The sequence below is a fragment of the Thermobia domestica genome, chromosome 15, assembly GCF_964235325.1.
Source record: "Thermobia domestica chromosome 15, izTheDome1.hap1.1, whole genome shotgun sequence".
Lineage (NCBI taxonomy): Eukaryota > Metazoa > Arthropoda > Insecta > Zygentoma > Lepismatidae > Thermobia > Thermobia domestica.
The window spans coordinates 155,161,677-155,175,632 of record NC_137468.1 but is presented as its reverse complement, the minus strand read 5'-3'; the positions used below and the strand labels follow the sequence as shown (position 1 = coordinate 155,175,632).

Here is a 13,956-nt window from a genome sequence, read left to right as displayed (position 1 = left end):
TAATTTATGCTTTTTATTCATATGCTTAATTTATTATTAAAATATAAACGTATTTTTATATGCATTAAGCAAATGATGTTAGTTTACAGTAATCACAACGGTGTTTCCGCCATGCGAATGTTAGCCAGTAAATACATGCAAATTGTTGGTGTTCTTTTTGTGTTAAAAATCAAATTATATTTCGTATTTATTAATGTAGGTGCTTAAAATATAGCAATCAGTAAAATTTAAATTCGTAACAAATGTTTAGCAGATGGTGTCCATGTGGAAAAACGTGCTTGCATTTATACGGAAGCATGCGTTTATCATTTACATTTATTAGTTCTCAAGGCAGGGCAGTGGAAGTCCATTCGGAGAAATAATGCTTACATTTATACGGAAGCATGCGTAAATTAATTACATTTAATAGTTTTCAAGGCGTAGCGAATGTTTACCAGTTGCTGTCCATGTGGAAAAACGTGCCTGCATTTATACAGAAGCATGCGTACATTAATTACATTTAATAGTTTTCAAGGCGTAGCAAATGTTTACCAGTTGCTGTCCATGTGGAAAAAAGTATGTGCAAATTAAATTTAGGATTCGGTCTATAAAAACCATACGCGCAAACAAGTGGGTAGGGCAGTGCAAAGCCAGTATACATTTATTTCCACAAATAAGATTAGAGTATATACATAGCAGTGCAAAGCCAACGCGCAAACAAGTGGGTAGGGCAGGGCGAAGCCGGTGTGCATTTAAGTTGTTTCCATATAAGTAAGCACAGGCGCACAATAAAATTAGACTATTAATTCAATTATTCAGTATTAGCAAACGCGTAGCAACAAGTTAAAACAAAATAATAATAATAATTATTAATTTATAGATTATTGTCAAAGGTAAATAATGCTGCCTAAGTTAGGTTATACGGTAAAGGCGCGTTAGCGATGGTCACGTTACGATAGGTTAGTAAAGGGGGCGTTAGCAATTATAGCCAGCTTAGGCTAGCTTAGTAAAAAACATGTGGTTTTCAAGTAAAGGCGCGTTAGCGACTATAGGCATCTTAGCTTAGCTTAATAACAAACTGTTCGAATAAATATTATAATAGATAGGCAATTTAATTTTTCTGCTAGGCAACTAATTTGTCCGCGAAAGTAATAATCAATAAATAAATAAATTCATGCCAGCGCGCTGTATTAATACTAAAAATATTTTATAACGTGTTTTCAAATATAAGTTGGTGTCCGCCTTGGGTTAAATATCCGTATTAGCGTACGTGCAATTTTAAAAAGTACAACCAACATGTGTTAGGTGCACACAATAATTTTTATTTTATGTTTGCATAAGTGCAATTTTAAAAAGTGCAACCAAGATGTGTTAGGTGCACACAATAATTTTTTATATTTCGCATTAGCATACGTGCAATTTTAAAAAGTGCAACTAACATGTATTAGGTGAACACAGTAATTTTTATTTCGCTTTCGCGTAAGTGCAGTTGTAAAAAAGTGTAATCATCATATGTTAAATGGGAATCCCATTTTAAAATTATTTCCGTAAATTCTTACTATAATAAAAATAAATCTTTGTGTAAGCGCGCAACATTAATAGCATTTCAAACAAATGCGCGGCATTAATGCTAAAAATATTATTCTATCTTATTTTCACAAACATTGAGAGTTTAATTCAAATATTGAAAGTTTAAAAAAACTGCTGTGGCAACAATGAGTATTTCAAGTGAACTGAAGTTTTCTTTGGCAATTGTACCTGTGCACTTCTGGTGCTTGGAATTACATTTTTATAACAATCATTAAGTTTTGGATTTTGTGGTGGGTAAACACTCTATGCCTGTGTTTTTTCAGGGTTGCTTTTTATAAATTTTAAAGAGCTTTTATAAAAGCTATACATTAATTCATTATAGCCTAACTGTAGGGAATTTCCATTTTATTTTTCTTTAATCCATACGGTATCTGAATTAGTATACCCATACGGTTTGGCATTTTACACTGAAACCCTTTATCAATACTTTACCTTCAACCCATGAATAATTTCGTGTTTTTTGCCTAAGATTTCATATTAAATAGCTTGGCCCAAAAGAAATATCTAGTTAATTATTTAAGGCACTCAATGCGTGTTCCCTGCTACCAAGTAAAGTTTACTATTAACAGAAAAAAAGTTTTCAAATTCTTTTAACTTCTCTGTATAAAATTTGTGAAAATTCTTAGGTTCGGTCATTTTTTAAGAACAGACTAAATAGTAAACGACAACCTTGTTTTAATTATCTATGGGAACAAGCAATTATTTCAATGAGTATGTTTCACCCTACAACTATGTATTTTGGTCAAAAAATATAAGAAGAACACAAAGTAGATATCATCAAAACTCAAGTGTAATTTAAAAGACTAGAAGGAAACCAAATTAGTTATGGTAGACATTGCATCAAAATTAAAAAAAACTTTTTATTGGTGGGTGTTAACTAAATAGTGCCTCGTGCTGAAAAACCATAAACATTCAAAAGCGTTTTTCTAAAACGTTGCTGTTAATAAGACATTTATATGGATCATTAGAAAATATATCGCAATATAAGTTCAATATAACCAGGAAAGAAAAAAATTAAACATTTATAGTCTTTGTTAGGTAGGTTTAAAAAATTCAAAGGGAAGAAAACTCAAATTTTCCCATTTTACCCAAAAATACACATTTATTTATATTATATATATTTTTACAATTACTTACAAAAACTATACACCCAAAATTACTTTCCACATTTCTTTGTCTTCTTTTGCTATTTTTTCTTCTGCCTGATGTTTTTTCCTAATTTCTTCTTCCTGTTGTTTTTTCTAATTTCTTTTGCCCGCTCCGCCAACTCCCACGGTAGTCCTAATATAATTTCTGGATTTACTTCTGTTTTAGGTTTATTTATCATGATTTTTAACAGGTACACATTTATACACATATCGCATGTATGCCATTTTTTAGTTTTTTTATTTTCTGGACAAGCACATGACAAAAAATATGATTTACGACTGCCACGGTTTTTTTATTTTTTTACTACAGTACTCATTTGCCGTGTATGCTTCAAATTTAAATTCGTCCATTTTGTGCAGCCTTTGGGCGTGGCTCAATGATAAGGAGGGGGCAAATGATGTGGACGGCTGTGCTTCCATTTTTCTAAAATAAAAAACTGTAATTAGTATCAATTATATTTATTCTTTTTGTTAATATACAGAATATATATTTCTAGCTTGTACTATTAAATTTAAGTTAATTTATTGTATTTAAATTGTACCTAAAAATGCTTCATATGTCTATCTAAACTCTCATAAAGTTAAACTTTGTGTAGGTTCATGTCTCATAGGATTGCTGCTAAACGTTTGGTTAACTGCAATTAAGCTGCCAGTAATATGTTCGTAAATAACATCTACCACGTAAAAAGATTCATGCGATAATATTTTAATGTTCGGTGCTAGAAACCCCATGTTCAACTTTCGGTTGTGGTAAACTAATAGTTACGTATAGCCACGGTGCTAAACGAAGCTAACATTGTACAAAAATTCTTTTGTTTTTTTCCTTTCTGTGAAACACCTGGGAACCAATAGCCATACATATAATTTCTCACAAAAAATAAATAATATTCTAAACGCTTGCTTACGTTAAGCTTCCATGCTTTTAAATAACAAATCTGTAATCTTGATCCTCGCGTATAAAAAACTCGATCAATAATATTTCCATAATTAATGCAAGCAATCCCTGTACTCAATTCGTCCCCTAGAATAGTCATTAAGGCTCTCAACATTTGTTAGAACGGTCCTGTCTTGAATTTCTAGGGAAATCTCCTAACGTACCCGCCTTTTTTTCCAAACATATCCAAAATGAAATCGCGGCGGGTCCCACCTTTTGGGCTCAATTTCTAATGCTTTTACCTAACATTCCCGCCTTTAGTGCAACGGTTCCAAGTCGGTTTTAGAAATCTTTTAATAACCTAAATCCAACAAAACAAACTTAAGGAAATACAGATAATTAACACTAAAAAGCTTGGTTAAGCTCAATTTGCAAATTTTAAAACACTCCTAAAACTCAAAAGTAAATCCGTCTTTCGAAATCCTTAACCAAAAAAATCTATATATCGCTATATCTTCTTATGGTCAATGAAAATGAATTATGACTGATCAAAATCAGTATAAGGACTTTAATTTTCTATGTTAAACCTAAAAAAATCCAAAATTCAAAAGTAGGGTAAAATAACCTCCAAACAAACAAACAAACGTTTCAATTAGCGGGAAATTCTAAATTGTCATGTAGTTTTTTTCTTTTTTTATCTCAAATTCTTTTGAACACACACACTGTATTTAATTATTTATATCAATTATGCATCATTTTCTATTTTAAAATAATAATAGTAACCACGCTAATAAATGGCACATTAATTCAAACACTTGCAGGTTTAATTCACGCTTTCCAAACGCAAACTGGTACAATCAAACGCCCGCGGGTTTAATTCCCAGCGCAGCCGTGCGCAAATTTAATTCTCGGTAGCAGCAAACGCAAACCCAATTCCTAACGCATGCATTTACGGTCAAAAGGTGCATTAAAATAATAATTTAATTCCTAATAAGTAAAACATGATTTTATTTTCCAACCAATGGTAGTTTATAGTGTAGTACAACAATTATTTATTGCCCACAGCTCGTATGTCATGTTTTTCATTTGCTGTAAACGGTATCGTACTTCAATTCCCAATTGCTTACACATAACGTATTCATTAAAGCCGGTGCAAGCATGCTCAAATTCAATTTCCAATACATAAACTAGCGCTCACATCGCTTTTTATAATAGCTAAAGCTTAGTATAAATAAACATTCGCGGTAAAACTAGGAAGTCACCTTACGTGTTTTACTATCTAACATCAGTGTAAATAATCTAAAATTCACAGTATAATTGTTTTTTTCTTATAAAATTAGTATAGGATATAGCCACTTCCTTCTCACCCCTCAAAAAATAATACGTAAAACAATTTTCAATACTATTGCAAAAGTCAAACAACTCAAATTATTTTCCTAACAGTATTCACACAAATCAATTATTAAAAAAGTAAAAAAAAACGCATTTGCTTCACATGTTTACGCTCTGTACTTTAATTTTAATTCCACCCTCAACTGAACAAACACAATATATATATATATATATATATATATATATATATATATATATATATATATATATATATTAAATGCAATAATAATACATGCATCTATTTCTTTCAAGAAATACTTATTATTTTAATACTATTACTATAATAAATTGGTGCTAGTCGTGAGACCTTTGGGTAAATATTCTGAAATAGGATTTAGTATACAACAAACTTTTCTACAATGATAAACAATCTCTCTTTAATTTTAAGGTAATGTATACCATAATTTATTTCAATAAATGATACATTTCTTTTCTTAATAATTAGTTAATAACCATTAGTTAATAAATAAAGGGATAAACATGTCAAATTTTCTCTGTTGTTCCTATAATATTAAAACTTTTAATAGGCCCGTATGTTTTGAAAATTATTTCAACCATTGGAAGTTAGTTCTATAATTCAAGTAATACAAGTATGGGTTAAATAACTGCTTTGAATTAAAAAAACATCTACATAATCTTCATTAATGGAAAAAGTATACGTGTAACCTAAGAATACTAATAAAGATTTCCTATGTTAGTGGAACCGTTCGCTTTGCGTAAATTATCTAGGGAAAAATCATTACTAATGCAAATCTAGGGAACTAACATATTTCTTTCTTACCGTAGGTTTCTTTTAACAACAATTCATATAATTGGAATATCCATTTCTATATTTCAAAGGAAGTTTTTCAAAGATATAACACTCATAATACTAAAAACTTAATGTAAATCCACGTTAATCAAAAAGTGTTAAGGCTCATTCATGGCTAAGCGGATAACGTACACAACTTTAACGTTAGGGCTCAATTCTAAGCGGAAAGCTCATGTAGGTTCACAATTTTTAATATTTTCGAAATTATTTGTAGGTTCACACTGTAAGTGTTCTGTGCTTGCTTAGCAATCAATCCGTAAAATAAGTTGCTCCGACTAATTTATTAGAAAAGTATAAAATGTTTAATTATAAACAACCTATGTTAACTGGGCGCGTCAATGACTAAGGGTACACGGGTCTTTTGCAAAACAAAACAAAAAAAATATTTCCGCGTAAGTTGCTCCGAATAATTTATTAAAAGGGTATAAAATGTTCAACCATAAACAACCTATTAACTGGGCGCGTCAGTAACTAAGGGTACACGGGTCTTTTGCAAAACAAAACAAAAAATTATTTCCGCGTAAGTTGCTCCGACTAATTTATTAAAAGAGTATAAAATTTTCAACCATGGACAACCTATATTAACGTGCCTCATAAGTTTATTATTGTTTTTACTGTTAGTTTCCATTCCCATAATAAACTCGTGTGAATTAAATCCCACCCACCAACTATAAGTTTACGTTTCACATAGCTTTACTGTTAAAAGACGTCGTAAATATGGTATTATTATTATTAATATTATTATACAAATCTTTCTTGTGCAGTTCAATTCTTGGCGTAAAATTTAGATTCAACGTTAAGCTGTAGGTTCATGTTTCACATAGCCTAACTGTTCAAAAACACAGTAAATATATTATTATACATTTTAATGCGTAAAACCCGTTAACTAAGCAATTAGTTGGAAAAGTTACGTTTTTTCCAAGAACCAGGTCAATCAGCAATCACAATGGACTATGTAAAACATGTGAAACATGAGGCTATATATATATCTACCAGCGCTTTTTTCGGATAAGCGGAATGGTGTGAAAGATCAGCCGGCGAGAGCTCATGTAGTTCGGATCTTACATTAAGCTGTAGGACCGCATCTTATATAGCCTCGCTGCTGAAAGGGATGCTAGACTCCAAACCAAATCAAATATAGATATCTAGGGCCCAAATATTAAATTGAAAAAAAAATAGAAGAATAGTTTGTTCTAGCAGATCAAACTCCTTTATCCGGCTGTTAAGAGACGTTTTCAAGTAAGGGTGGGTGGTTCATTTTTCTTAAATAATTTTTGACTACAAACTACGCTAAGCTTCACACAAATACCGTTTTGTTTAAAATCCAACGTTCGGTATTTGCACTTAAGTATAAGATAGGATAGCTAACTCAACCGTTCGTTAACTCAATGTTTAACCACTATTTTAAAATGTAGGACAGAAAAATGAAATGAAATCTTTAAGTTTAACGTCCCACGTTATGCCATTTAGGCTAAGGAAGACAAGTGAATGATAGAAAAATTGGTGGAATGAGAATTGGAGGAAACAGGAGTAACATGACAAAACCCACGGACACGATCTTCTCCAAAACAAATTTACTTGGCCTGCAATCGAACAAGGGACCCCACGCACCAGAGGTAAGTTAGGTTACCTTACAATCAATATTTAGGCCATTATTTTGAAGTGTAGGGCAGAGTAGGAAAGGTTAGGTTAGGTTAACTCATCATATTGCTGTGTCTCACCATCACACTGCATTTAACAGTTATATGAGTATGAGTGGGGGAATAATGGGGACATCAACAATGAGGTTATATGTCCCCGTCTCGCCCCCCACGACTCTGTTCGGACTACCTTTTTAAAATCCAAATTTTGATATAGATTTACATCTACATCGCCTCGCCAGTTCCGCTGAAAAAAAAAGGTTAAGTTTACATTTGCGTTGCCAGTTGGTTATACTTCATTCCAGAAAGTAGCACTGGTGTACGCAAATATGGTCATCTTTATAAAGTAAAGTTTATTTTAGTAGTTGACTGTCGGGTTTGCATAATGTTACCAATTGGCAATGCGGTGCAGATTTACGTACGGATCCAGCACAAATTTATTGCATATATATACTTCTTTTTCAGTAAATCGACTTTTTGTATCTTAAATAATCATTCTTGGATGAGGACTTGCATTCCCTTGTACAGATTCATTTTAGGGGAACTTCAGTGTATGTATAGTGCTCGAGAATACTCTCATTTGTATGCAAAACAGGCAAATAAATAAATAAATATACGATAAGAACTATTGCGCAAAAGACACTAACCAACTCTTGCTAGATGGTCACTAAAAGCATGAATGCTATCTAAACAAGTTACGATAGGAGCGCAGAGGAGTGACCTGATCGGTAGCGAGGGTGTGAATTAGCGAAGATGAGTATAGATATAAACGAGGATAGTGCAAGCACTATATATGGCATCAAATAACCTTACATGTTGAATAATGTATTTGTTCGTTACTAAAAACGTTATAGGTAATATCCCGATTTTTTTTTATTGCTTGAATATTTGTGTTCCAAATTAAGGGTTAAGTGCTGTATCGCCGGACCAGTTTTAGAAAATTTACCAGGTAAATTGGTAAATTTATTTTGACTTCTGATGAAGAATTATTGAAAGTCATGTGATGGGAAAAGTTGAAGTTAAGGAAGTGTCTGTTGTTGGTTGTTTTCGATGTAAGCGGCATTACATATGTAGGCGGAAGGGACTATTTGGCGGATAGGTACACTTGCTATGATTAAGTGGCAGATAAGGCAGTGTGGAAATGGCGCGTATGTGTCAAAGTTCAGACACTCGTATTTGAGTTTTATCGAATTATATCCTAACTAAATGTAAGTTAACCAACTAACCTGCTAGGTGTCCACTACGACAATATATTTCTGCAAACAGTGCAGATAGTTATTAGTATGAAGCCATGACAAGTGCTATTGAAACTCGTATCATTACCAAAATTCTCATGCTTTCACTACCCTCGCTTGCGCGCGTACACGCCGCTCCGCGCCCGCTCCTTTCGGATACACTTCTGCGTTATCGTGTGGGTCCACTAGCTTCGCCCTGCCCCGACTGGGTAGGAAGCATTTTTTCTTTATAGTGGCCACCTAGCACAAGTTGTTTTATGTTTTTTGCACTGTAGTTTTTATACCATACCTATATCCGGACTCCTTATATATACGAATATATTGATTTTTTTATTCCAAGCTGTAAAAGTTTATACGTATCTGTTTTCAAGATAATTGACTTGTAACTCAACCTAATCTAATCTAGGGCTTAAGTTTAGAGTTGCTCCTCCAGTTTCATACCTACAAAAAAGCAGTAAAAACATCAAACGTGCAGATTTACTATCCGGATCCATAGTATAGGCTGTAGTAGTAGTAAGAGTAGGAGTAGGAACGGGTTAGAAGGGTTCTGTTCTTGACATAAAATGGGCACGCTGCTGAATCATCGAACCTTCCGCGTCTTGCAAATAGTACCCACTTCCACATATCTTTTCTCCTATTAAACATAACTTTACTGCCAAAGTTACATACCTAAACAACGCATAAAAACTCCAAATCATTTCTCACCGCATTTCTCCTGTAAATTTTCCTAATTTTTATATAAGTAAACGGAGGGGTAACTCTAAACTTAACTCTAACCTAATATAATGTTATAACCTAATCTAACGAAATATACTTTTTTGTTTCGATTTTCGTGTAGTCCGGCGATACAGCACAAATGCTCAAATCAACATAACACATTAATAACGCAAATTTCATAATTATGTGAACATCTTAAGCTGAGACATTTGTCGTTGCGCAGCATGAATTAGCACATCATCATATACTATGATTAATAGCTACCTTATAGAAAAGTCCACGAGGAAGATTCTAGATTACTGGTCCCTCATGTAGGTTAGTAGCTGGGTTGATTTCTTTCTGTACTAAAGTTTATACATTTAATTTACACAGTACTGCCGAGCGAGCGTTAGCGAGTGAAGGCCGGTTAGATCCCCGCACGGCACGTTGATTTCTGTCTTTATTACTGATCAATGTGAAGGGGGACCAGTAATCTAGTACCTTGTCCGCAAATAACAGGTTTGCCTCTCATATATTTTTACGTAGCTATGTCTTTGGGATGTCTTCAGGTAAGAAGAAAACATATTTCGATTAGTAACACATTAGTCTGTTAAAATATTATTACAAATTTGGTCTGTAAATTTTACAAATTTATGGATCCGTGCAGTAAAAGTGCACCGGAAATTTTAATCAAAATTTGTTTACATTTTTTAAAAATATATACATAACAAGTATAGGGGCACGATTATTGGTAGAAGCACGATGGTAGCAATCAATAGTTTTTATTGTAAAATTTGCAGAACATGCTAGCAGATTTAATGTAAGGATGGGAGCAATTCTAGTTTATGACATACAAAGTTAATGTTCCAATTTTCTGCTTCGGTTTATTACTTTTCTTTTCACACTTATTTCCGCAGTATTTAATATACAAGGGCATATTCAACGCAAATAAACCAAAATTGTAAAGATTTAAAATGCCAATAGACCTGTTAAATGAACGAATTTCGTAGTGTATACCATAAAATGTAATTGACCCCAAGAGAGTGTCTTGCAGCAAGGTCGAATCTTATAAATATAATTACCTTAAATGTGAGGTAAATTTAACCTACTATGTCCAACTCTACTAGGTACCCACTAAAAGCTACACTTCTTCAATTCACAAACTATAATAAATAAGTCAATGAATATAATGAATTAGTGCAAGTATGCTACTTTAATCGATCCATTGTAGTAATGACACATATTTATTGATACAAATATCACTTTCTTGCTTTAGGAACAATTGAAATAAGCACAGTAACACCATTTATATCCACATAACCACATAAATAACCACATAAACAGCCAAATTATTGATATAATCTTCTGCAAGCAATCCTGCAACAAAACAGAGTACTTCGACAGGAGAAAACGATTACAAAATGCATCATCGTTGAAGTACTCAAAAGGATTTTCCCTGTCTCATTATTCTTCTAGGTCGGATAGCATATTCTATCTGTTCGAGCACTTCAGATTCATCTACTCACAGCTTATCACGACGTTATCAAGGATTAAACTCCCGTTTTCGATGGCTAATCTTAATTCGACGATTTGGCAATATAATCTTCAGATCAGTGTTGGTGCAACACATTATCCTCACTTCGATGATTAACTTTAGTTTAATCCCTATCCACGGATTAATCCTCGGTTGGTGCAACCGGGCATGAGTGAGGTTGTTAGGAGTGTAGTGTCTAGAATCTTTTTGTGTGTCGTTCGCGAAGTAACAGTGTTTGCACTCTTGTATAATAAGCAGGAAAAGTGTGTTTATTGGTTCGAGTTATAGGTAGTATTTTTCGAAACTTAGTATGGCACTTTCCAGCTCTCCAGGGGCGGATCCAGGACCGACTTCTGGGAGGGGGGCGGTGGGTTGTCATACTGCTACTTTTAAGGGCTCCAAACTTTGGGATGGGTTTATTTATATATATAAGAAAGTTGCCTCTTCTCGGGGGGCGATCGTCCCCCTGGATCCGCCCCTGTCAGATACGTGAAATTCTTGAGGGATACGACACCGAAGACGAGCAAATGGAAAGTCAGTTTGATGTGGAGAATGAGGATGATTTTGAAGAGAGAATTGAGGGGGAAAGGGGTGGTGATTTTTCGGATGAGAATGAGGCAGACGAAGAGGATTTAGATGCTGGAAATGCTGCTTTGCATGTCTCTGAAAGAGAGAACGATGATTCTTCTGACGACGATGTTGCTCAACCTTCCACCAGCAGCGCCCTTCCGCGTAAAAGGCAAACGGACTTGTTGCAAGTTGATGAACACAGTCGACAGAATGTTGTTACTCCCCAGGTTCCCTGGTTTACTGGAAACCCGGGGATGACGAATCGGTTTCTCTCTCATGGAGATGAACGGCCGCTTGATTTGTTTGTCCCTCTCTCTTATTTATTTACTACGGAAGTTCTCAGACTGGTAGTGGAACAAATAACTTGTATATGGACCAGTTCTTCCAAAGGGCTGGAAACCGTGCAAAGTCGTCACATGAACAACCTTTCTCGATGGAGGAGTTCTGTGTTTTTCTCGGTGTATACCTAACAATGGGCTTGAATCGCCGTAATAAATTGATAGACTATTGAAAGACAAAGGGATTTGATTACCCTCATGTTATAGCAATACCATGTCTGTAAACGGATTCCTTTATATTCTGAGAAGCCTACAGTTTGAGGATAACAAGCAGAGTCCGGATCGTAATTCTCCAACATACCGCTTGTGGAAATTCAGATGCTTTTTTTGACGAGATAAATGACAATTTCTCGAAAGCATACGACCCAACACAGTGTGTATCTATCGATAAGGTTATTGTCTTGTTCAAAGGTAGTCTCTCTCTCAAACAGCATATACCTAAGAAGCATAGGCGTTTTGGAATAAAAATATTCCAAATCACTGATGCTTTAGGTTATACCCACAAAATGGAGGTTTGTCTTGGTAAATTTCAAGACGTGACTAAGAAAGAACACTCTGTCACCCACGACCTAGTTGTGAGGTTGGCAAAGAGCTGAAATATGTTGGCCATAATATGCCCTTGTATGAAGGACTTGAGTCAATGGGAATTCGAGCATGCGGCACAGTTAACCAAGAAGGAAATGGATGCCACCTTCTTTTGGTCCAAAGCAATTGAAACTCAAGAAAGGTTACATTGTCTCTTTCCAGAAAGGCGAACTGGCTGCTGTATGTTGGAAGGACAAGAGAGAGGTGTACATGTTGTCGAACATATATGTTCCTCCTATCACTCGGAATTACCGTAATCAGAGTGGCAACTGCCCCAAACCTGACATAATCGTAGACTATAATCTGTGTATGCGGTTCGTTGACAAACCTGATCAGATGTCAACGACATTTGGTATGAAGTGGAGAAAGGCAAAGCTCTTTTTTCATTTGGTCGACGGAGCAGTTGTCAATTCCTACGTCATGAACGACGCATTGAAAGAGGAGGTCAAGTTCCATGACGAATTTCGAAGAATTCTGTTGTATCAGTTGGTGAAATTCGAGAAGGCTGGTATGGCTGGTCCGTCACGGGTGCATGGCCTTCGTACATCTGAGAGTAATTTCCTGGAGGCTGCAGAGCATGCGCCTGTGAAAACTAAATGCAAAGGAGGTGCAAACCCTGCTATAAGACAAAGCAAAGATTACGTGACATACCACATGTGCTTGAAGTGCAAAGTGTACTGCTGCGTGTCAGAAGATGGAGCATGCTGGAAGGACTTGCATCGAGTTCCATAAATTAAGTACAATTTGCTGTTTCACATAATACTATAATTCTGTTATGCTTGACTTTGAACAAATATTGATCTTTTTCACGGAGAATTTCTATCTAGAATTCGGCGTTTTTTTCATGTTATACGGGAATATGCATGTTGTTGAGACATGGGTCAATTTTCTCGCCCTTAGTTTTCAAGATATGAGATTGGTATTTCGTACAGTTACAGATTGGTATTTCGTACATACACTATGTAGTGTATTTCGAAATATTTTGGGCGCTGAGCGTTATCACCCTGGGCGCACAGAGGGGCGTCCCTTTTGGGGATATTTTCTTCCCTCAGGTGCACGATAGGGATATGCAAGTTATACTGTTCAAAAGGCCGATTCATGCCGAAGAGAATGAGGTATCATTCATGATTTTAGGATAAATAGTGATAATACTCTAGATATTTTACTAAACTAATTGACTAAAAATGTGTAAATAAAGCAAGAATTGAAATATTGGAAAATTTTCTGGCACATTTGTATTTACACTAGGATCATGACTTGTATCTCGCTTTGTTCCAAATAAGAGTAGGTTTCCAACGGTGCCAATTCTAATCTATATATATAAAAGAGAACGTACAATTCTTTGTCCGCTCATCACGCTAATACGGCTGAACCAATTTCTTTCATTTTTGGGGGGTTATTAGGATTTGGACCCTAGATGGTTTTTATCATATCACTTTAATTTTTAATTACCAGTGTCTTGAGATAATTGACCATTCAGGTGTCCACAAATCCTTTGTTAGTTCATCATAGGTAAAAATAAACGTATTTATATGCAACCCGCATGACCGTGTCACTCGGCGGG

At 34.7% G+C, this 13,956-nt stretch overlaps 1 protein-coding gene across 1 annotated transcript in view; it reads right to left on the bottom strand.

Moving 5' to 3' along the window:
- Positions 1–2,653: 2,653 nt before the first annotated feature.
- LOC145671313 (uncharacterized) overlaps positions 2,654–13,956 on the bottom strand; it is a 70,125-nt gene continuing 58,822 nt past the window's right edge. Inside the window, exon 4 of the mRNA XM_081740300.1 lies at positions 2,654–3,141. Within this exon, the coding sequence (XP_081596426.1) occupies positions 3,092–3,141 (50 nt within the window). The 3' untranslated portion in view covers positions 2,654–3,091. The remainder of the gene's footprint in view (positions 3,142–13,956) is intronic.